Source organism: Mastigoproctus giganteus, chromosome 10, assembly GCF_048544385.1.
Source record: "Mastigoproctus giganteus isolate SK-2022 chromosome 10, ASM4854438v1, whole genome shotgun sequence".
Taxonomy (NCBI): domain Eukaryota; kingdom Metazoa; phylum Arthropoda; class Arachnida; order Uropygi; family Thelyphonidae; genus Mastigoproctus; species Mastigoproctus giganteus.
In genome coordinates, this window is record NC_143584.1 from 161,729,519 (window position 1) to 161,754,272 (window position 24,754).

Below are 24,754 nucleotides of genomic sequence, written 5' to 3' on the forward strand. Positions count from 1 at the left end.
GTTGGTACTTAACTCTGGGGTTACGGCTACCTATGTGCAGTACTTTGCATTTGTCAATGTAGTGGCGTAACTAGGGTGAGGCAGGTGGGGCACATGCCCTGGGGGGTCAAATTTGGGGACACCTTTTTATGGTTAAAAAATGCAAAATTTCAAAAGAACAGTTTTTAAGAGGTGCCATTTTTTAAAATTTGCCCTGGGTGTCATCAACCCTAGTTATGCCACTATTCAGTTGCCATATCTTAGCCCATCTTCCCAACTTTTCTAGATCCTGTCACAGTAGTGTACTGTTATTAACAACCCTGCTGATCTTTGCATTGTTATTATTATTATTAATAGTCATATGGTGCAAGGAAGCCTGAGGCTTATGCTGCACCAGAAAAAAAAATTCCCAAGTTACCCTGTGTGTGTGAGAGAGAGAGAGAGAGAGAGAGAGAGAGAGAGAGAGAGAGAGAGAGAAAGAAAAGTAGAAGGGAATCACCAAGAAAGAGAAGAATGATGATATCCAGGTCAGGACCCTGGGTGTGCCAAGCCCATACTCACCAGATGTGAGCCCCCGGGGTTAAACTCAATTAAAATCATGAATTTAATTGATCTAAATTGATTTAATTTAATTGATGAATTTAATCATGAAAAATGTGTCGATTTTGGGTTGAACTCTGGCCCTCTTTCCAAATAAACTAAAAGGGGTATTAATTTTAAATCCCCTGCAGCGTTACCACCCAACAATAAAGTCAACCGATCCTTCGCCGCTTTGAAACCTTTATTTATTTATTTTTTTTTTTCAATATGAAACTTCTTTTAGGCATTCATTTCCACAAAAGTCCTGCTTCATCTATGTTAAAAACTTGTTGAGAAGTATAACACATAATACCCCTCTTCAATAATGTTCTTTTTTGAAAGTTTCGGTACCTTGATCTGCACTTGCGGCTTCTCCCTGGATTTTAAATCTATTCAACCAGCCCTTACTAGTTTTAAATGATTCAAATTTTTTTTTTTTTATAATATTTAACATAACTAAATTCTGCATTGGATATTATCTTCAATAAAATTAGTTAGTCTTTCCATTTCAATCCTAATAGCCGGCCTAGCCTTAGTTGCTTGCAGTAGAACAGCTATCTTTCCCGCTGCTAAAATTAATTCTTTATTTTTTTTTATAATTGTTCTTACAGTTAAACTTGCAAGTCCTAAATAATGGCACACATCCGCTTGTCTTTGACCGGAATCGATTCGCTTCAAAACGTCTAATTTGATTTTCAAATTCAGTCTTTTTCTTACATTTATAGTCTTCGTACGGCGCCCAGACGTTGTTGCTTTTTAATTCTTATCGGCCATTAATTAACTCTTCGCAAATGTAACTTCATTGGTTGCATTAATTACGATACAATGTTCAAGTAAACTGTCCATTACGCACGATGTCTAATACTGTGCTGAGTGATGACTAGACTTCGGATAAATGCATATAACGCAAATACTACAAGCAATATACTTGATTATTTTTTAAAATGTTGATCTCGGAACTACGTAACAAGTCACTGTACTGCAATTAAATTAGCACGCGAGAAAATTTCACTGAGCGTGAAAAAATTTCTCAAATCGGCGTGGGAAACGTTTTAACCATATTTTTATATTAATTTTCAAGCTATCGACTCCATCAAATGAAACGATTTCGTTAAATATGCCAAAAATGCAATCTGTAAAAGAGCATTATAGTGATCTGTGACAGTGTTATAGTCAGATACAGGTGATAATATAAAAACAGCGTTATAGCGAATCGCGTTATAATGGGGGCCTGCTGTATTCTACAAAAACCAAAATTAATACTGCAGAAATGGATACTGATGACAAAACTCAACAAGAACCTATATGAGTAATTTATGCTGAAGAAGATATGGACACTGGATGGCCTACCTTTCCTAAAAAAGATAACATTGAAATAGATCGCAATAAGCCTACCGCCTCTAAAAAGCAACTGGATCATCCTACCACTAAGGCTAAATAATGAAGTGCATTTTACAATGGAATTGTTGAGGACTATGTACTAATACAGATGAACTTTATAACCTAATCCAAGATTTCAATCCAGCAGGCATTTGTTTACAGGAAACATTTTAAACTCCACAAGTGACTCCCTCAATAAAGAAATATGCTTTGTACAGGCGTGACAGGAATGCAGCAACTTCAGCCCATGGAGGTGTAGTGGTTTTGGTATCCGTCTAGACAAATCCCCTTAAAAACTAATTTAGAAGTTGTTGCTGTAAGAATAGAAATTGGAATTTCTTTATCTCTTGTTTCTATTTATTGTCCACCAAACCAAACGTATGTACTCAGATGAGCTCCTTGCCCAGATACCACCTCCTATTTGTTTGATGAGTGACTTTAATGGACACCACCCATTATGGGGAAGTCTCCATATGGATAAAAGAGGGCAGCTAATGGAAACATTACTGGACAAACAAAATCTAACTCTGCTGAACACTGGTGCACATACTCATGTTCATTTTCCCACAGGAACTACTTCAGCTATAGATCTATCTATCTGCTCCCCAGCTCTGTACCGAAGTATACATTGGGCAGTATTGGATAATCCCCACAATAGCGATCGATCATTTTCCAATTACTTGTAAATTCCAAACTACCTCCACCTATGTGGAAACTCACAGAAGATGGAAATTTACAAAGGCAAACTGGATAAAATTTTCCTTAAGTACAGTTTTAGATAAAACTGTACTTAAGGAAAACTGTACTTCATTCTGAACCAGTCAGTAGGTGAAGCTAATGACCATATTACTAAATGGATACCAGCAGCAGCTGACCTCAGTCATCGACTCATCCATGCAGATGCAAAAACTATTGGTGGAATGATGAATGTAATAGAGCAAAAGAAGAAAAGAACAAAGCTTGGAATATTTTCCGCAAGCATCCCACTATTATTAACCTTATAAATCACAAGAAACTAAATGCTAAAGCACGACAAATAAGAAGGTAAGCCAAAAAAGATTCCTGAATACAGTTTGCTTCCACTATCACAAAAAAAAAACCGATACTAGGTTAATCTGGAGGAAAATCCAACATCTGAATGGCAAATATCCATTGTCATCCTCTCCAATATTGATCTGTAATGGACAGGAACTGTCTTCCCCCAAAGACATAGCAAACGCTTTTGCTGAAGCCTTTGCAAAAATTTCAGCAGCAAATTTATATGATGCTCCATTCCAACAAATTAAAGTGGTAGCAGAAAGGTATAAGTTAAAATTCAACACCGGTCTGTCTCTTCCATATAATCAGCCTTTTACAATATCGGAGTTAACGGAAGCTCTTAACAGAGCACCCAGTAGTGCAGCTGGCCCTGATGGTATATTTTATATTATGCTAAAACACTTCAATGATACTGCTTTACAAACTCTTTTAATATTTTTTAACAGAATTTTTCAGCAACATGTTTATCCTCACTCTTGGAGACATTCACTTGTATTATCCATCCCTAAACCAGGAGGTGCCTCCGTAGCCAGGTGGGCAGGAGTAGCAGTGCATAGCACACGCTTCTTGATTAGACCGGGGTTCGAGCCCATGACCACCAAAATACGGATGATGCGGAAAGGTCAGGGAATGACCACCGCATATCCCCAGAGCAATATGGCTTTAGTTGCTAATGCTCCTAAAAACCAAATAACAACAACAACCCTAAACCAGGAAAACACCTCTCTAATCCAGGAAATTATTGTCCAATTTCCTTAACTAGTTGTTTGGGGAAAACACTGGAGAAAATGGTTCTCAATGGTTTCTTGAGTCACATAATATCTTACATAAAAATCAGTATGACTTTCGGAAAAATAGATCAGCATTAGATATGACGACCAAAGCAGAATCAAACATCAGAAACACTTTTGTCAGAAATGACCACCTCGTTATGGTAAGTTTCGATTTAGAAAAGGCCTTTGATACAACATGGCATTTCAGTATTCTACGGGATCTTCACACCTTTGGTCTGCGAGGCAGGCTTCCTTTGTTTATTCAGAGCTTTCTCCAGAGCAGAACCTTTCAGGTTAGTCATCAAAATGCTCTTTCTAGAATTCGTATATAGGAGGAAGGGGTCCCTCAGGGATCTATCTTGAGTCCTATGCTATTTTTAATAAGAATGAACAATATCATCCTTGATATTCCAAGCACAGTAGAATTATATCACTATGCAGATGACTTCATGATTTCGTGCCAAGGAAAAACTATGAATTCTATTGAGAGAGCTTCAGATCTCAATTAACAAAATTGAGCTGTGGATGTCTCGCAATGGCTACCGCTTATCAACACAAAAATCTAACTGTATTCATATCTGTAAAAAACGTAAGATCCACCCTGAGCCTGAACTACAACTTAAAAATTTCACCATACTTCTTTCCAATAGTATCAGATTTCTTGGCCTAATCCTGGAAAATAAATTAAACTTCTTACAACACATCACATACCTGAGAATCATTTGCTTGAAAAAATTAAATATCCTCAGAGTACTATCTTCATTGACATGGGGTGCTGACCAATACACTCTGCTTCGGCTATATCGGGTATTAATCCGATCTCGTTTGGATTATGGAGCTCCAATCTATGACTCTGCCAGGAAAAGTGCACTAACTCAGCTAGACACTATCCATCACAGTGCCCTAAGAACTGCTTTAGGAGCATTCAGAACATCCCCTGTACAGAGTCTACATATAGATGCACACGAAGCTTCACTCCATCTTCAGGGTGCCTCCATAGCCAGGTGGGCAGGAGCAGCAGTGCATAGCACACACTTCTTGATTAGACCGGGGTTCAAGCCTGTGACCATCAAATAAGGAGGATGCGGAAAGATCAGGGAATGACTGCCGCATATCCCAGAGCAATATGGCCTTAGTTGCTAATGCTCCTAAAAACCAAATAACAAACAAAAAAACTCCATCTTCGGAGGAAAATGTTGCTCCTCAACTATGTTTTTTTTTTTTTTTTTTTTTTTTTTTTTTAGGAGCATTAGCAACTAAGGCCATATTGCTCCGGGATATGCAGTGGTCATTCCCTGACCTTTCCACATCCTCCGTATTTGGTGGCGACGGGCTCGAACCCCGGTCTAATCAAGAAGCCTGTGCTATGCACCGCTGCTCCTTCCCACCTGGCTACGGAGGCGCCTCTCAACTATGTAGCAAAAATACGGAGTCTTCCCTTTCATCCTATCTCGCCATACTTATTTGAGCCCCAGTGGACTACATTTTATCAAAACAAACCTAACTAAAACAAGCCTATTGGGATAAGGTTGCTACAGTTAACACAATGTTGGAATCTAGACATGGGTAATGTCTTTCAAGAAATGAGCACACATGACCCTCTGTGGTCTGATTATACACCGGTCTGTGATTTCTCATTCCAACAATGGGGGAAAAAGTAATCAGCAGACCTTACCATTAGGAAACTCCATGCTGCACATGTAGCAGAAAATTCTCGATGTTTTCAAATATACAGGTGTCCCAAAAACACACATCATAACTTCAGGAATGAGTTCCTCCTATGTAGACAATAAAAATATTTTATATCAACATAGTTCCGGAAATGCTTGGTTTCTGAGTTTTGAAGGTCCGTCTATGACACTTAACTGTTCACATCACCTTATAGTAATTGTTCAAAATGTCCACTTTCTGCCTGAATACAGGCCTCACATACAGGCAGTTGGTCCACCTCTTTACATTGCGAGGTATAAAGGTCTCATGTTCACAAAGGCGACGATAGATACCTTCAAACATTTTTCTGTCTGGACATCTTCATTCTGGGAACCTTTCGTAGTACAAACGAGAGCCTCCAGAGCATTGCCGTCCACCAAACCATACATAAAGTGCATATCCACTTGCTCCTTATTTGAGTACATGGTCGGAATGGAAAACCACCAGATTCTGTCAGTATCTTGCGATGAAGGAAATCACCTGCGGGAGATAAGACATTCCAGTTAATAACTCGGGAACCAAGAATTTCCGGAACTATGTTGATATAAAATATTTTTATTGTCTACAGATGAGGAACTCATTCCTGAAGTTATGCTGTCTATTTTTGAGATACCCTGTATACCGAAAGCTCAAAAACAAGCACGACAGTGGGTGCAGTGGCAGTTTCTTCTATCTTTTCTACTTCTGTGTCCCTTCCAAAGGAATGCAGCATCTATTTCTGATTAACTTGGCGTAATTATTCTTTACTCGGCCTTGTAATTGCATAAAAGTATCGGTAAAGGTTTCCACGTGTTTCAACTCCGGTACCGTTCGTAATTTTCCCGCCATTGTGATACGATAGTTGTATGCCGTACTAGATAGCGTTAGTTGAACTTCGTTAGCAGTTAAATTGTACGTTTAAATAAATACATATAACGACTTAGATTACAAACGTAATATAATTAATTATATTTAACATAATTAATAACATAACATAATTAATTAATAAATTAATAGAATTCTGCTCTGAGCCACAGCGCTTCCATTAGCTTGAGCCTTTTGCTTTGCTGCTCTGGTCTGAGTCACAGACCTCTGACTCACAGCCTTATAAAATGCACTGTTTGCTTGATGTTTGCAGAGCAATCGGGTACGGGACATGATACTGCCAAGGGGGATGTCTTTGTGTGTGCGCGATGCAAGGAGTGTATCGATATCAGGCAACAACTCGGCGTTCTTGTGGGCCTATATGAGAGCTTGAAGGACAGGGTGGATGCCCTCGAAGAAACTAAATTGAGGGGCCCATCAAGCTCTCAGCTGCCCACATCAACGCCAGAGCTTGCACTTGGGCATTGCGTGACACAGAGACAACCCCCAAGGCAGAATGCGCTGGTCCCGAAGGAACTAGTAGTTGTTGGTGACTCTATTGTCAGGGAAACGGGGAACATGCTTTGTAAAAAAGATAGGTGGAACAGGACCAGGGTATGTCTGCCAGGGGCAAAGGTTGATGACGTTGTAGAGCGAATATCATCTTTTAAGGGCACAAAAGGTGATATAGTTGTGCACGTTGGCACTAACGATATTAAGAGTAGGAGACCAGCAGAATTACTTAACAAGTACAGGCCACTGTTGAACAAAAGCCGAGAATTAGGGTTGAATTTGAAAGTGTCTGCAATTCTGCCCAGACACGATAGGAGGGAGTATATGATGAGAGCCTTGTCGATCAATTCGGCCCTGGAAAGATTGTGCAAGGCTCAAGGGGTAGAATTTTTTTCAGCCTGGAATGTACTTGTTAACAGGAGAGATTGCTTCTACAGGGATGGGATACACTTAAATAGAAAGGGTGCAAGAATATTTGCTGATGCTATCGAGGCAGTGTTAGGTGGGTCGGAAAACTGCTAGCTTGGGGGGAGACAAAGACCAATAGATTGACAGTAGCCACTGGCAGAGGTGAAAGAGATTCTTGCACTGCTTCTATTAGAATGAGCAGAAGCCTGAAAAACAAGATGCATGGTATTTCAGAGACTGCTGGGAGCCATTGCGGTACAAGTAAACACATGGGTTGTGTTAGGGTAGCTAAGAATAGAAACAGGTGCAGGTATACTTGCATGTACACCAATGCTAGGAGTTTAGTAAATAAATTTGATGAATTTGAGGTATTGCTCAAAACATCAAAGGCAGATATTGTTGGGATATCAGAGATGTGGTGTCACACAGATATAAGGGATGCAGAAATGCAATTTGGGGAGTACAACGTCTACAGAAAGGATAGACAGGATAGGAAGGGGGGAGGGGTTATGCTATTAGTTAAGAAACACATAAAAACCAAGGAAGTGAAGCCAGTCGACATCGCTGGACAGTGCAGTGTTGAGTCAGTTTGGTGTGACATAAGCATTGGGAGATCAAAATTGAGAGTAGCAGTGTGCTATAGGCCTAATGACTCTGATGAGTATAATAAGGAACTGTACAGGGAAATAGAGTGGGCCAGTAAATCAGAGAGTCTTATAATGGGAGATTTTAATTTCCCAGATATTGACTGGAATTTGGGGGCTGGTTACTCACACACTAGCAGGGCTTTTGTGGATTTATTGGATGATTGTTTTCTACATCAGCATGTTCGGGAGGCAACTAGAGGGAGTAATACTCTTGATTTGATTATCAGTAGTGATTCTTCATGCATTAAGAATCTGCAGATAAATGAACCACTAGGTGGCAGTGATCACATTGTGCTGAAGTGGGATTTACTGAAAGAGGTAACTACCATTAGGGGTAAAGGGAAGGGTTATTGCTTCCGTAAAGGCGACTACGATGGACTGAGACAGTATTTAAATTCTATACAGTGGGACCAACTGATGATGTTACCAACAGCAAATTCAAAATGGGAAGCATTCAAAGAACTTATCTTGGAAGCTACTAGGCTTTACATACCAACTAAGAAATATTGTTCAAGGTTTAGGCCAAAATGGATGTCAGATGAACTAATGAGGCATATGGCAGAGAAGAAAAATGCATGGGATACTTACAAATTAACACATGACACAGAAGCCTATGATAGATACAAGTTGATATGCAACCAAGTTACAAAGGAGGTTAGGCAGGCGAAGGCAGATTACGAGAAATCCTTGGCAAGGGATGCAAAGAAAAACAGCAAAGAGTTCTTTACTTATGTAAACTCTAGAAGGAAGGGGATGAATCAGATTGGTCCACTTGATATTGATGGGTCAACTGTTGATGATCCTGCTCAGGTAGCTAACAAACTAAATGAATATTTTGCATCAACATTCACACATGAGGAGTTATTCAGCAAGGGGAATGCCAGAGGTGTATTCAACTCTAGCAGTAAGCTACAGAATCTTGAAATAACTGGGAGTAAAGTGGAGGAGAAACTGTTGAAGATAAACACAAGAAAGGCACCCGGGGTGGATGGGATCTATCCAGTTATATTAAAGGAGGCAGCAAAGGAAGTAAGCAAACCCTTAGCCATAATTATGAGAGCTTCCTTGGACTCAGGGGAGGTACCCATAGACTGGAAATGTGCAAATGTGACCCCAATTCACAAAGGAGGATCAAAGGCTGACACAAGTAATTATAGACCTGTGAGCTTAACTTCTGTTCCAGGAAAATTAATGGAGGCACTGGTTAAAGAAGCACTGCAGGATCATTTAGACAAGACTTCAGTTAACATGGATTTGTTAAGGGGAAGTCATGCCTGACCAACTTGATTGGATACTATGATGCAGTCACAAAAGAACTGGATGCAGGGAATAACTTTGATATTATATACTTGGATCTTAGAAAGGCTTTTGATACTGTTGCACATGGAAGACTGCTACACAAATTGGAGCAGTGTGACATTGGAGGCAAATTGCTGCTATGGATAAAGGGGTGGTTGAGGGGGAGAAGACAGAGAGTGGTAATCAATGGACACTGCTCATCGTGGACTAATGTTATTAGTGGAGTCCCTCAGGGCTCAGTGTTGGGTCCATTATTGTTTTCTGTATTTATAAATGATATTGATGATGGTATATCAAGCTTAATGTCCAAGTTTGCAGATGATACAAAGGCTGGCAGGGTTGTCAAGGACACTACTGACACTATGCTGCTGCAACAGGATCTGGAAAGGTTGAGCAGATGGGCTGAGAGGTGGCAAATGAAGTTTAACATTGACAAATGTAAAGTACTACACATGGGAAAAAGCAACCCCAGAGCAACGTATCAACTCTGTGGTACTACACTGACAGTGGTAGAGAATGAAAGGGACTTGGGGGTGATTGTGCAGGCAGATATGAAGATCTCTGAGCAGTGCAGACGGGCTGCAAGAGTAGCTCATGGAGTATTGTCAACGATATACAGGAATTTTTCCAGCAGGGATAAGGAGGTGATTATTCCATTGTATAAGGCAATGGTCAGGCCACACCTAGAGTACTGTATACAGGTCTGGAGGCCTCATTTCAAGAAGGATGTAGAGCTGCTGGAACGAGTACAGAGAAGGGCAACAAGATTAGTGAATGGAACAAAGGGGTGCTCTTACGAAGAAAGGCTTAAGTTTTGCAAATTACAGTGTCTGGAGACTAGGCACCAGCGAGGTGATCTGATAGAGGTGTATAAAGCCTTGAATGGTTTAAGCATGCTCAATGCTGATGGGATTCTTCCTCTAGCTCAGAAAAATCACCTGAGAGGGCATAAATTCAAATTGAGGAAAGACAGATGTAGGATAGACGTGCGGAAATTTGCCTTTAGCCAGCGGGTGGTTGGTTGGTGGAACAGACTGCCATCCCTTTTGGTGGAGGTTGATAGCCTAAATAAGTTTAAGGCTCAGCTGGACAGGTATTTTGAACGAACAGAGGGGTGAAGTGGAAGGGGTTTTTTTTTTTTTTTTTTTTGGCTGATGCTGCATAAGCTTGCTTTCTTGCATCAAATGCCTCTACTAATGCTAAAATGCTATTCTGCCGAACTGTGGGCGATTAAGATAGCTCTGGATCACATGATTAATCTGTCCATAAAGCAAATTTTGATCTACTCTGATTCTCTGAGTGCAATAACATCATTGAAAAATTCATCCAAGCCAATCCACCCCGTCTTGAAGCAAATCAGATCACAGATTATTGCATTACCACCTGTAAACCAATCAGTCACTTTCTGTTGGATACCAGGTCATGTAGGCATCAAAGGAAATGAATATGCACATCAAGCTGCTAAACATTCAATCACTGCAAGATCTCCTAACTACCAAGTGCCATATACAGACTACAAATCAGTCATAAAAAATGTGTGTGAATAGCAATGGTTGCAAATCTGGCAGGCTCAGTGTGGCAATAAACTGCTTCAATTTAAACAGGAACCTAAGATGTGGGCATCAAGCATTCGATCAAATAGGCAAGAGGATGTGATCCTGGTTAGGACGCATGTTTGGCCTATGTATCTAACCAATATTTATCTACTCAAGGGGGAAGATCCACCTATTTGTACATTTTGTCCGACTACACTTACGATGAGTCATATTCTCATAAATTAAAATCATTATAATATTATCGAAACACAATTTTCAAATCGCTTTCACATCTGCAAGACCCTTTGACATTACCAAATCTGGCTGAGTTCTTTGATTTCTTATAGCAGACAGGATTATTTTACAGAATTTAACTGGTAATTGCACTACGGAATAGAATCAGGCACAATATGGCCTTAGCAGCCCTTGTGCTACTAATCTATCAATCTATCAGAAAACAACAATGGGCAGAACACTTTCAACCTACTGGTTCTCTATAACTTCAGCATCGACTATCTAGTCTCTCTCTTTCTCACTCAGCTTAATTAAAAATATTGCCTCTCCCCAAACAAGGTTTGGAATGGGCTTAATTAATCTGCAGTCTTAATAATTTGATTTTTGTGCTCATTTCTGGTGTTTAAATCTTCTAAACAGCTTAGCATCTTTATATGAATAGCCATCTGCTAAGCTTTGTTTTCATAACAAAGTAATGAAACTTATTAACTTATGAAACTTATGAAACTTAAGTAATGAAACATATTAACATTTATTATGTTATGAAAACTTTGTTTTCATAACATAATAAATTTAACATTATTTTTAGCAGTAGCTTTGACTTTCTTTTCAATATTTCTCCCTTAATGTTTCTTATTTTAGCATATTTCAAACTTTTTATAGTTTAATAAAACTATTCTAGTTATATAGAACCTTTATCACACTGTGACTCAAAGAATTGCACACACAATTTTTAAACTCCATTACTACTCATAAAAATCATTTTTTTAAAAAAAATCAGTCTCTATACCCACACAGTCCCAGTGGCACTACTTATACTTGTGAAACCGAAACCAATTGTTAGTGAGAAAGCCTTTGCAAGGTAAGCCACGTACTTCACATAACAATAAGCATTTTATTTAAAACAGAAAATCTATTATTTGATAAACTATAGTGATGAATTAAAGATATAATTGAAACGAATCTGTATCACATAATTGTAGTCTCTTAACGTGTAATAATAAAACGGGGGGATATTCATGTGTTGTTGAGGCGGATCCCAGGGTTCCCCCATCAGCCGCCGTTGTACATCTTGTGTAGAAGCTTACGCCCAAACCGGCCATTTTTATGTAGTGTGTTGGATGTGTAAGTGTAGTGATATGGTGTGTTGTTATGTTTTCAGCCAGTACCTAGCTCTTAGCAGATGGGAAGTAGCAACACCTGATCACCACGTCCCACCCCCCATCCCACATGGAGGCAGGCAGGATCTACTATCACTTGCTGGACTAACCCAGGGCAAAATACCCGAGAAAGCCCAAATTAGGATGAAATGAAAAGGCTATAGAAGGAGAAGTTTGGGAGCTGGAGAGGTAGGAAAGAATAGAAGAGAGGAGGATCAAACAGAGGAGCCCTCCAATAGTTAGAAGGTAGAAGAAATGAAGCAAGACTAAAGGAGATAGAGGTGGAGAAGTGGACTGACTTCTCATGCTATGGGAAATAATCCCATGGATGATCCCATCCTAGAAGCTAGGATCAACAAGATTTCTTGAAATATAATTGTCTAATCTCTTGTAGACATTGCTCCAAGCACTTATAATTTTTTAAATTTTTTTTTTTTTTTTTTTACCCCAATCACGCTATAAATAGATTCCACATCTTCAGAAGAACACCAAGAATTTACACACAATAGATACAGAAACATGTTCAATGTCCAGCAGGGTATATTTGATTACAATGAGTATCCAATCATCATCAACTTCTGATAAAATAATCCCAAATTAGCAAGTCTAAGCTCCTCTCTTCTTCTAAAAGCACGTGAGGCAAAGGTGTTCAGTGCTATAAATGCTGCTTGAGATTGGAGAAGCGCAGGTTTATTTCCCATTGTGAAAGTATCTGAAACAAACTGGAGTTCACGCCTGTAGTCTTGATAATATTGACAATCGAAAATAATGTGGTCAACATTCTCTTTCTGTCCACAGAGACAAAGCGGGGTAGGAGACAGTCCTAATTTGAATAATTTGCTATTAATACTCCCGTGGCCGGTGAGTAAAAATGTACCATGCAAGCCAGGTGCAAACTACAAAGATTCTCTCTTTCTGAACTCCTTCACCGATGGTAAAAACTCTCTGGACACAGCACCAAGTTCCGAAGCTGACCAGTCTCTTTGCCATTTATATACATAAATAGAACGAATCCTTCTTTTCTTAGATGTTAAAGAAGCATCTAGGTCAAGTTGCACATCATCCAAAGTGACAGGTATTGATTTCTTCAGGTGATACATCATATATCTGTATTGTATTTCATAGTGTAGGGGTAATTTTCCCAATAACACCTGCAAAGCCACAGTAAAAGTGGTTCTACACGCCCGTGACATCATCAGGAGGGCAGCACACTGGGCCTGCAGAAGCTGTTTCATAATTGCGGACTTGTTGGCCCTGTGTCCTCACGCTACAGCCGCATAAGCAATGATAGGTAAAAAAACACAATTATAGTATAACCTGAATGAATGACTTCTCAGGCCCCATTCCTGCCTAGTTATCTGTCTCAATTGGGATAAGAAAGACTTGTACTTTTTTTTTCACATATCCTGTATGGGGTAGAAAACTTAAGGCATCATCAAGTTGAATATCTAAATATTTTGTTATGGCGGTATGTTTATTTGTCTGTCCTCTATACTTTACAAGTGGTGGACTTTCTCTATCTAATTTTCCTTTTAAAAGCATCTGCGATGTTTTAGTTGTTGAAACTTGCAGTTTGTGAATTGCAGACCAAGTTGAAAGTTTTTGTAAGACGGAGTTAGCTATGTCTTCCAGGTTCTTCCTTGAATTTCTGCAGACAAGAATGGTAAGATTGTCTGCATATGCAATCATCTTTGTTCCTTCAAATTTCTTGGTGAGCCATGAATCAAACACAACATTCCAACACAAGGGGCCAAGAATTGATCCCTGTGGGCAACCCCTTGTAACATGTCTAGAGACCTGTTTAGTACCACTCTTAACTATGATAGAGCGCTGGTAAAAATAGCTAGTAAGTAATTTGAAGATTGGTCTAGAAACCCCAGCCTCCTGGAACCTCTCCAGAGCACTCTGCCACCAAAGGGTGTCAAAGGCCCCCTTTGAAGTCCACAAAGAGACCAAGAAGGTATTTTGTATCAGTTTCCTTTTGCAAAGTAAGGAGTCTGGCAATTGCATCCTCAGTCCACTTGCCACGAGTAAAACTAAATTGATCCAGAGATGATAATGCTTTATTGGTGTGAATAACTAATGGCTGATTAGCGATCACTTTTCCAGTGTCTTGCCCATAACTGGTAGCAAAGCAGTCGGCCTGTATGAAGCCGGATCGTCCTCAGGTTTCTTAGGATGTTTAAGGAGTATCTTAAGATTTGCAATTTTCCAGGTTTTAGGAAAAAGTCCATGTTGTAGACAAGAATTTATTATTATTATTATTATTAGCCATATGGTACAAGGAAGCCTGAAGCTTATGCTACACCAGCCAAAAAAAAAAATTCTCGAGTTACCCTTAGAGAGAGAGAGAGAGAAGTAGAAAGGAATCGCCAAGAAAGAGAAGAATGATGATATCCAGCTCAGGACCCTGGGTTTGCCAAGCCCATACTCACCAGGTGCGAGACGCTTGATAATAAAAGGAGAAACAACTTTCCAGGCTCTTTTGAGGATACCACTTCAAGACCATCAAAACCTGGACATTTCCCAGAGCGCATTGAATTTATTGCATTATCTACCTCTTCAAATGTGAAAGGTGGATCTTCAGACTGTCCAATATAAGTCAAATTTTTAGATTTAATTTCCACCTGCTCCAGGAGCTCACACATTCCATCGTCTCATTAGTTCATGCCACAAGTCTCATTAGTTCATTTGACAACCATTTAGGCCCAAACCTGAACCCTAAATGTTTACCCTAAATATTTAGAGTAAACGCAAAAGAGTTGCACTTTCAGTTAAACAAAGACTTGAAATTATTCAAAAGTTTGAAAACGGTGCTTCCGTTAAATCTCTAATGAACCATTATAATGTTGGTGATCAAACCATACGCAAAATTGTAAAAAATAAAGGGAAGCTATTCGATTTAAAATCGACATTGAAAAAAATAAAGGGAGCTATTTGCTTTAAAATCAACATCGAAAAAAATAAAGGGAAGCATCAGACTTATTGGACATGTGAATAGTACGTGGTAGGTTTTTTATCTATTGGCATATTTTTTATGTAGGTTGCTGAACATTTTTCGATACAGTAAATCTCCGCCTTACGCAACTATGGATTTACGTAAATTTGTTGTCACTCAATTTTTTTTATTTTTTAGGATTGTAAAATGTAAAACAACAAAAATAATAATAATAAGCAATCAATAACGATGATCACGGCACGCACAAATTGCATAAGTGAGATCGGAGTAACAAGCAAAAAAAATAGGAAAGAAGAGAAGATTCTTACAATTATTTATGTTTTTTTTTTTTTATTATGACTGAAGATTTTAGTGAAGGGGACACATACTTCATCATAATAACGTAAAAACTAACAGAATTCCAGCTATCGGTATCATTGCAAATACAGTATCGAGTTTACTACCCGTTTATAATAGATTGCGCTAACAGAAAAGCCCAATAAAATGGAAAGTGCAAATTATTTTTATTGTTTTTGAGTGACCTCCAGAAATGTGCTTTAGTTAAAATGCGAGCTCGCGCAGGGTGATAATAGTAAGTTTTCGCCTTAACCCTATGAAGTTCTTTCCAGAAAATTTCATTTTGACCATTATCATGGTGCCGACTAAGAGAATAAGTGACAGTGACAACAGTACTAGTAAATCTACTAAGAAAAGGAAAGCGATCGATTTGGATCAGAAAATTAAACTAATAAGGATGTATGAAAAAGAACGTTAACAAGTATTGCACTGAATTCAGATTTGTCAATAATAATATAGCAGCAATATGTTACTAGTCATTCCTGAGTTACGTAAAACTCGACGAAGTAAGAAGTCCTGGAACATATATAACATATCTCTTATGTACGTCAGGGACTTCTGTATTTTTGAATAACTGGGAAATCAATTATCCGGGATTTTTTTTTTACCATCTATCCCAGAAAATCGAGAGTCTACTGTAATTCAAATAGTATAGATGGATGTTTTGGTACATCTGCTGCACAGTCCAGACCTCCCCCTCCAGGCTACCCCCCCCTCCTTTGAAGTGGCATCTGTTGGGAAAAGAAATTTTCAACTTTTTTGAAGTTGATGTATAGGATGACAGCATGGCTGTGGGCACTTAATTGGATATCAAAAATTTATTTGTATCAGATATCCATACACTTAGCTGCTGATGGGACAAGTGCCTAACCTAGTGCTGATTATGTAGAGAAATAATGCTATGATACCTCTACTTTGTACACATTATTGTACCAATCAAGACAAGTAAGAGAATATAGCAGTAGTGTGTGTGTGTGTGTGTGTGTGTTTACATGCACACACATGAGAGAGAGAGAGAGAGAGAGAGAGAGAGAGAGAGAGAGAGATTCATTCATTGTACTCTCACCATCATTGTTATTCATTAACTTTAACATGTAATATTTGTTTTATTTATTTTTATACTTACAAGAGCAATTTTTAATCCATTTGTATATATATATAGGCAGCAGCAACTGCAACACCTCCACCTGCTCCTCCACCCCCACCTCCACCACCACCGCCACCGGCCTATCCTGTGCTATATCCACAGCCTGTTTATCTTGCTCAACAACAATACCAATATCAGACTCCGGTAAGTATATAAAAATCAGATGTATTCTAAATTTATGTAAAATTTTAAAATTTATTTAAAAGCAAAATCTTCAAGTATTTCCCTCAAGCATAAAAAATTCATTCATTGATTTTTAATGTTGTTGAAAATGGGTAGCCCATTGTAATACTCAGTATACTTAGACTGCTTTACTATTAAGGTGTTATGAAGCAGTCTATTGCATACAGAAACAAAAACATAAATTATATAGAGATATCACCTAAACCTGTTCAATTTTTGTCTGTTGATATATTCATACTGTACTTAAATTGCTGAATATGTTCTGAAAAAATGTTATCAGTAAACAAAACACATAGCAGCTTTTCCCAAACTATACCTCGTGTGGCTGAGTGGTAAATGCAGGAGTGCAGTAGTACGTATGTTTGAGTTGACTGTGGTCTGAACTCATGTAACTGCTAAATACAGTTAATGATAATATTGTCAAATAACTAGTTCTTCTGACTTATGTTGTCATATAAGAGTATAAACAGAATGTGCTGCTCTGATCATTTTTTATTGTTTATTTATTTTTATTTATTCAACAGCAGCTAGGGGCCTTTAAGACTGTGGGCGTAATAGTGAATATTATGGGTCTAGAAAAACTGATATAATTTTAAAGTCTAATAAGACTTGATATATTCATACTGTATACATATTGACAAGTTACATATTGTTAGAACAAACTGTTGACAACAGGTTAATAGCAGTAATAATTGATGATAAGAGATAACAAAATCTTCAACACATTTACAGCTGGATTAATGTATTTAGCAATAATAATATACTTAATCACATATGCAAATATTTTGACAATTGTGATAGGAGGACTTTAAGAACAGCAAAGGAATAGAGAATTATTTTCTTGAGATTTTTTCCCTCCTCTCCAAATAAACCTTAAAGTAGAGGCATGTGATGCAAGAAAGCAAGCTTATACAGCATCAGCAAAAAAAAAAAAAAATCTCTTCCTGTTTCACTCATCCATTCACTCCAAAAGTTTGTCCAGTTTTTCTTTGAATTTATTTAAGCTATCAACTCCCACAACAACAGATGGAAGTTTGTGTCATCAGTCAACCACCTGCACTAAAGGCAAATTTCCACATATCTATTCTCAATTTGAATTCATGCCGCCCTCAGGTCCGTAACTTGAGAAAGAGCAAGAATCCCATCAGCATTGAGCTTGCTCAAACCATAAAGCCTTATACCTCTCAATTAGATCACCCTGCAGGTGCTTAGTCTCCAGATGTTGCAATTTGCAGAACTTAAGGCTTTCTTGGTAAGAGCAACCCTTTGTTCCCCTCACCAATCTTGTTGCCCTTCTCTGTATTCATTCCAGCAGCTCTACATCCTTCCTAAAATGAGGCTTGAGACCTGTATGCAGTACTCAAATTGTGGCTTAACCATCACCTTATGCAAAGGGATAATGACTTTCTTATCCCTGCTAGCAAAATTCGTGTATATCATTGACAAGGCTCCATGACCTGCTCTGGCAGTCTGTCTGTCTGCACTTCTCAGAAAACTTCATATCTGACTGCACAATTATCCCCAGGTCTTCTTCATTCTCCACTACCCTGAATGTAGTACCATACAGTTGGTACGTTACTCTGGGGTAGCTGCTACCCATATGCAGTACTTTGCATTTCTTAATGTTAAACTTCAGTCGCCACCTCTCAGCCCAACTTTTCTAGATTGCGTTGCAGTAGCATACTGTCATTAACAACCCTGCCAACCTTTGTATTGTCTACCGCAAACTTGGACATTAAGCCTGATATGCCTTCATCAGTATCATTGATAAATATAGGAAACAACAGTGGGCCCAACACCGACCCCTGGGGAACTCCAATAATAACATTAGTCCACGAAGAGCAGTGTCCATTGATTACCACTTTGTCTTCTCCCATTCAACCACCCTTTTAACCATTGTAGCAACTTACCCTTAATGCCATACTGCTCCAATTTGTATAGTAGTCTTCCATGTGCAGCAGTATCAAAAGCTTTCCTGAAATCCAAGTATATGATATAAAAATTATTTTTTGCATCCAGTTCCTTTGGGACCATGTCGTAGTATCCAATTAAATTGGTCAGGCAAAACTTCCCCTTAACTAACCCATTCTGTGTCTGAACTATAACTGCAGTCTTGTCTAGATGATACTGCAATGCTTCTTTAACCAGCCACTCCATTATTTTCTCTGGAACAGAAATTAAACTAACAGGTCTGTAGTTACTCATGTCACCCATTGATCCTCCTTTGTGAATTGGGAATACATTTGCACATCTCTAGCCCATCGGGACCTCCCCTGAATCCAGGGATGCTCTCATAATTATGGCTGAGGGTTTGCTTACTTCCTTTTCTGCCTTCTTTAAAGCTGGAAAGATGATAGCTGGAAAGATATCATCCACCCCCCCCAGTTGCCTTTCTTATGTTTAACTTCAACAATTTCTCCTGAACTTTGCTTTCGGTTATTACAAAATCATTTAGCTCCCTGTTAGAATTTGATAAACTTCTGGCATTTCCCTTCCTAAATAACTCCTCATGTGTGAATGTAGATGCAAATACTTATTCAGTTTGTTAGCTACCTGAGCAGAATCATCATCAACATTCGAACCATGGATATCAAGTAGACCAATTTGATTCATTCTCTTCCTTCTAGAGTTTACACAAGTAAAGAAGTCTTTGCTATTTCTCTTTGCATCATTTGCCAAGATAATATAAGAATAATTGCATTCATAATACGAGAATGATAGGCATTTTTTTTCTTAAACATTATGGTTTGCTTATTCATACTCTCTTATTTATATCTTCTTTATTTCAAATGTACAAATTTTAAATTTGTTTAATTAAGCAATACTGTTTTCTGTTGTAATAAACATGTAAAAATGTTATTTTTTATTTTATATTGTGTTCAATTCTTGTCTGCTGTTAAGTATGATTCCGAATGGTTCAATGCATTGCCAGTTCTTATGGAGAAAGGCAAAAAATACATACTGTGTTATATTCCTTAATGAGAACTTTTTAAAAGGAACTGGTTGTTAAGATTTTGGCAGCTCATCACTGCCTAGAAGTAATTAAACAATCCCCACATGAAGTTCTTAGGATATAAGAACTGTGATATACAGGAATTTTGCCAGCAGGGGTAAGGGGATGATTATCCTATTGTATAAGAAATTTTAAGGCAGCACCTTGCCTACTGCATACAGGTCTGGAAGCTTCAATTTAGGAAGGATATAGATCTTTTGGAATAGGTGCAGAAAGAGCAACAAAATTAGTCATCGAAATTAGTATAACCAAAGGGTTTGGATACTCCTACCAAGAAATTCTTCATTTCTGCATATTGTAGTGTCTGGAAACTAGGCATTTGTGAGGACACCAGATTTGATGTGCTTAAGGCTTTAAATCGATCAAGTAAGCTAAACAATGTCAGCATCCCTTTGCTTGGATGATAGACATAAGGGGACATAAATTTAAATTGAAATAGATGGCTACAGGATAGATATGTAGAATTTACTCTCAGACAGTAATTAATTTTTGGAACAAACTTCCATCTGGTGCTGTGCAAGTGGGTAGTTTAAATAAATTTAAGGAAGGATTAGACAAATTATTAAATTCATATTTCCATTGTCTTGTTTAATATGAACAGAATATTCAACAGGACATGATGGGTGTATTACGTATATTCCTATTGTGAAGCAACATGGCTTTCACTGTATAGAAAATTATGTTTCTCTTCTAGATTGTAACCAATACCAGTTTCTTCACAAAGACCAATCAAATGATAAAAGTGCCATAGGGGTTGTGCAACAGTATAAAAACATGCATAAGAGATATGTCTTTTTCTGTACAGGAAGTCCCCGACTTATGTAATACTCAAATTACGCAAATTCGCTTTACATAAGTATTTGCTGGCCGGTGCAAACTGAAAAAAAATATGGAAACGTATTTTGCATCTGTAGGGATAAATGGAGGTATTGTGAAAATATCATAATGTGAACCCAATAACATATTGAGTTTTTTTTTTTTTTTTTTTTTGTAATTCGTTCCAAGTCCTTGGAAGTTAAAAATTTTACTATATTATTAAGCTATTTATCTCTCTAAAAGTTCATATTTATAATGGAAATTGGACTACACTTTCATTGTTATCATACACTGATGAGCCAAAACATTATGACAACCTACCTAATATGATGTTGGTCCTCCACATGCAGCCAAAACAGTTCGTATGGAGCGAGGCATGGACGCTACAAGATTTCTAAATGTGTCTTGTGGTATCCGGTACCAACATGTAACCAGCAGATCCTTTAACTCCTGTAAGGTCCGTGGTTGAGACGCCACAGATCAGAGTTGCTGTTCCAACACAAACCACAGATGCTCGATGGGATTGATGTCTGGGAAATTTAGAGGCCAGGGCATTACCTGGAAGTCTTCATGGTGCATTATCCTGCTGAAAGATGGCACCACCAGAGGGAAACACTGTTGGCATGAAAGGGTGTACCTGGTCAGCAATGATGTTTAGGTAGGTAGTAGACATCATAGTGCCCAGCATATGGATGACTGTACCCAGGGTATCCCAGCAGGACATTGCCCAAAGCATGACACCACCGCCACTGGCTTGTTTTCATTCCACGGTGCATTCAGGCATCATCACTTCCCCAGGTAAACAATGCACACATACCTGGCCTTCCACGTAGTGCAACAGGAAATGTGATTCATTGGCCCAGATGACCTTCCAATCACTCAAGGTCCAGTTTCGATGATTGCGTGCCCATTGTAGGCACGGTCGCCGGTGAACCATGGTTAGCACGGACATTCGGAGCAACCTGCGGCCACATAGCTCCATTTTCAGCAGGGTTTGATGTACTGTGTGTTGTGACACATTACTCCCGTCACCAGCATTCCAATTACCAGAAAGTTGCGCCACAGTCACCCATTTGTTGCCACGTACCATCCGGGAGAGCCTTCTCTCACCTCGAGCATTGATGAGCCGTGGTCATCGACCACCTCACTGGCAGTTCGTGGGTTTTCACCAGGCCACTTTTGGTAGGTACTAACCACGGCTGACCATAAGTATCCCACCAGCGTGCCATTTCGGATATGCTCTGACCGAGTCGTCTGGCCATTACAATTTGGCCTTTATCAAACTTGCTTAAGTCCACTGCCTTTCCCATCTGAAGAACAAGAGTAACACTGATTCACGGAGCTCAGTATCAGGTGTTTTTTATACCATGTCCCGACCCATGCACGCGCCATAGTTCACCTGTAGTTGCTTCAATTTGCATAATGACTCGCTGGTCATAATGTTTTGGCTCATCGGCGTATGTTCCTGTTATAAGAATCAATTTATAAACCGGATCAATCAATCAATCAATAAACCAGAAAGTGCACAATTTGCGCTTTCTGGTTTATCGGGCTTTTCTGTTAGTACAATATATTATAAACAGGTAGTAAACTCAATCTTATTGCATTTGCGATAATACCAATAACTGGAATTCTTTGGGTTTTTATGTTATTATGGCGAAATGAGTTCCCCTTCACTGAAATCTTCAATCATATAAAAAACAAATTTTCAGAAACTTCTCTTCATTCCTATTTACATATTACAATGATGAAGGGAAAGGGACCAATGGAAAGTGCTGGCAGTGCTAAGAAAAGAAACAAGATTGATTTAGAAATGAAAATGATTAATTAAGAAGTACGAAGCAGGACAAAGTTTGTCATCCATTGCACGGAATTAGGAATCTCTGCTTCAACAGTGAATACTATTTTAAGGGACAGTGCGCATATAAAAGAACATGTCAAAGAATCAACGCATTTAAGATCAACAGTGATCACAAAACATTCAGGTGCTATATCGAAGATGGAACAACTATTAATAATATGGATGGAAAATCAGATTCAGAAGCAAGTGACCCCTGAGTCCAATGTCCATTCAAGCAAAAGCAAGAATTATTTATGAAGATGTTAAGGATAAGTACAGCGAACCCCAAACCAAGTTCGTGGTAAGCAATGGATGGTTTAATAGGTTCAAGCATCGTGCTGGTTTCCAAAACATTAAAGTATGCTGTGAAGTTGCCAGTGTTCTGCAGCTGCAGAGAAATTTTGTGATGTGTTGGAAAAAATTATTGATGAAGGTGGCTATTCAATGCAGGAAATTTTTAACTTTGAGAAGACTGCTCTGTATTGGAAAAAAATGATGGCTCGAACATACATTGCCAAAGACGAAAAGACAATGCCAGGTTTCAAGGCTTCAAAAGATAGGGCCACACTCTTGCTTGGGGCTAATGCAGTGGGAAATTACAGATTAAAACCACCACTGCTTGTGTACCATTCTGGAAATCCTCGTGCATTTAGGGGCATCAATAAAGCCGCCCTATCCGTGCATTTCCGATTGAACCAGTTAGCATGAATAACAATATCTCTCTTTCCCAAGGTTGAAAAATATTGTAAAGACAACGACGTTCCTTTCAAGATTTTTCTTATATTAGATAATGCTCCTGGACATCTTGCTCATCTAGATGATTTCAATTCGAACATGAGGGTCATATTTCTACCGCCAAACATGACTTCAGTCATCCGACCTATGGATCAGGGTGTGATTTCGAATTTAAAAGCATACTATTTATGCACAACATTTACTCAGGCATTGTCTGCAGTAGACGGTGAAAAAATTTTATGGTAAGAGACTTTTGAAAATCTTACAATATTTACCATGGCATCTTAAACATTAATAAGGCCTGGGCAGAAATTACTAAAAGTTGTTTAAATGGCACATGGAAGAAAATATACCCATGGCATGTAAAAGGCTTTGAAGGATTTGAAAAAGATGAATCATATGAAGAGGTTACAGATAAGATTGTAAAGGTTGCAGAACTACTTCAATTGGAGGTTGTTGCTAAAGACGTAAAGGAGTTAATAGAGGAAGAAGAAGAGAAGGAATTATGTAGTGAAGAACTTATTGACTTGCAGGCAGCGATAGTGAAAGAAGATGTTGTTGTTGTTATTTGGTTTTTAGGAGCATTAGCAACTAAGTCCATATTGCTCCTGGGATAGGATATGCTGTAGTCATTCCCTGATCTTTCCGCATCCTCCGTATTTGGTGGTCACGGGCTCAAACCCTGGTCTAATCAAGAAGCATGTGATACACACTGCTGCTCCTGCCTACCTGGTTACGGAGGTACCACTGAAAAAAGAAAATGCTGACGCAGCTCAAGATGAAGCAAATGAGGAGCCGAGATGTTTCATCACAAGAGAGTTGGCAAATGGCATTTCGTGAAATTGCATCGGCAACGGTGAGGTTTGAGAAGATGGATCCTGACAGCGAACAATTCTTAAAAGTTAACAGAGGGATGAATGATATGCTTGCTTGCTACAAAGAAATCTACGATGAAAAGAAAAAAGCCACCGTTCAGTCATCCATTAATATGTTCTTTCATAAGGTTGAGCGGTCTACCCCTTCTAAATCTTCATATCCCTCAACCTTCACAGCAGCGCACTTATCAGCTGAAGACATCGATTCTGGCAATGATGCTCGAGAGGTAAAACTTGCTGACGTATACCTGTCTCCTCTCTTTTTTTTGTAATTTTATAATTTTTAAATTTTTTAAATTGCATGCTTTTGTAATTTTTCCTGCGCACGAGATAAAAAATTGAATAAATACAATAAATAAATCTATTCACACGTTTGTCAAGCATTTCTTTTTTTGATTCAATCAATTCGGCAAGCACAGTTGCGAGTGCTGCACAAGCATGGGGGAAATTCAGCCGTACGTAGAGTTTCACAGAATACAACCCTTACGTTAATCCGGGAGTGGCTGTATTTGAAGTATTGCAGTTGAAATTCAGTAAATTCCACTATTCTAAATGAGATATTAGGAGCTCTGCTTTGGACTTGGTTAGGCTCAAGTACCCTACCAAGTCATTAAATTCTTGCTGATTAGAGAAATGTGCCATTTTACTTGAACTGGATGATATGTTGGGATATACTACAGCTTTTTAAAGTTCAATATACTTACCATAAAAAAGTAGCAGTCATTATGATGGTTTGTGGGTGCTCTCCATAT

General features: G+C 38.6%; 1 protein-coding gene across 1 annotated transcript in view; it reads left to right on the top strand.

Annotated features, from left to right (window-relative positions):
• The window catches only part of LOC150079433 (uncharacterized), a 253,655-nt gene that overhangs the window by 159,802 nt on the left and 69,099 nt on the right, over positions 1-24,754 (top strand). The window contains exon 8 of the mRNA XM_090382498.1: positions 16,556-16,684. Within this exon, the coding sequence (XP_090238624.1) occupies positions 16,556-16,684 (129 nt within the window). The remainder of the gene's footprint in view (positions 1-16,555; positions 16,685-24,754) is intronic.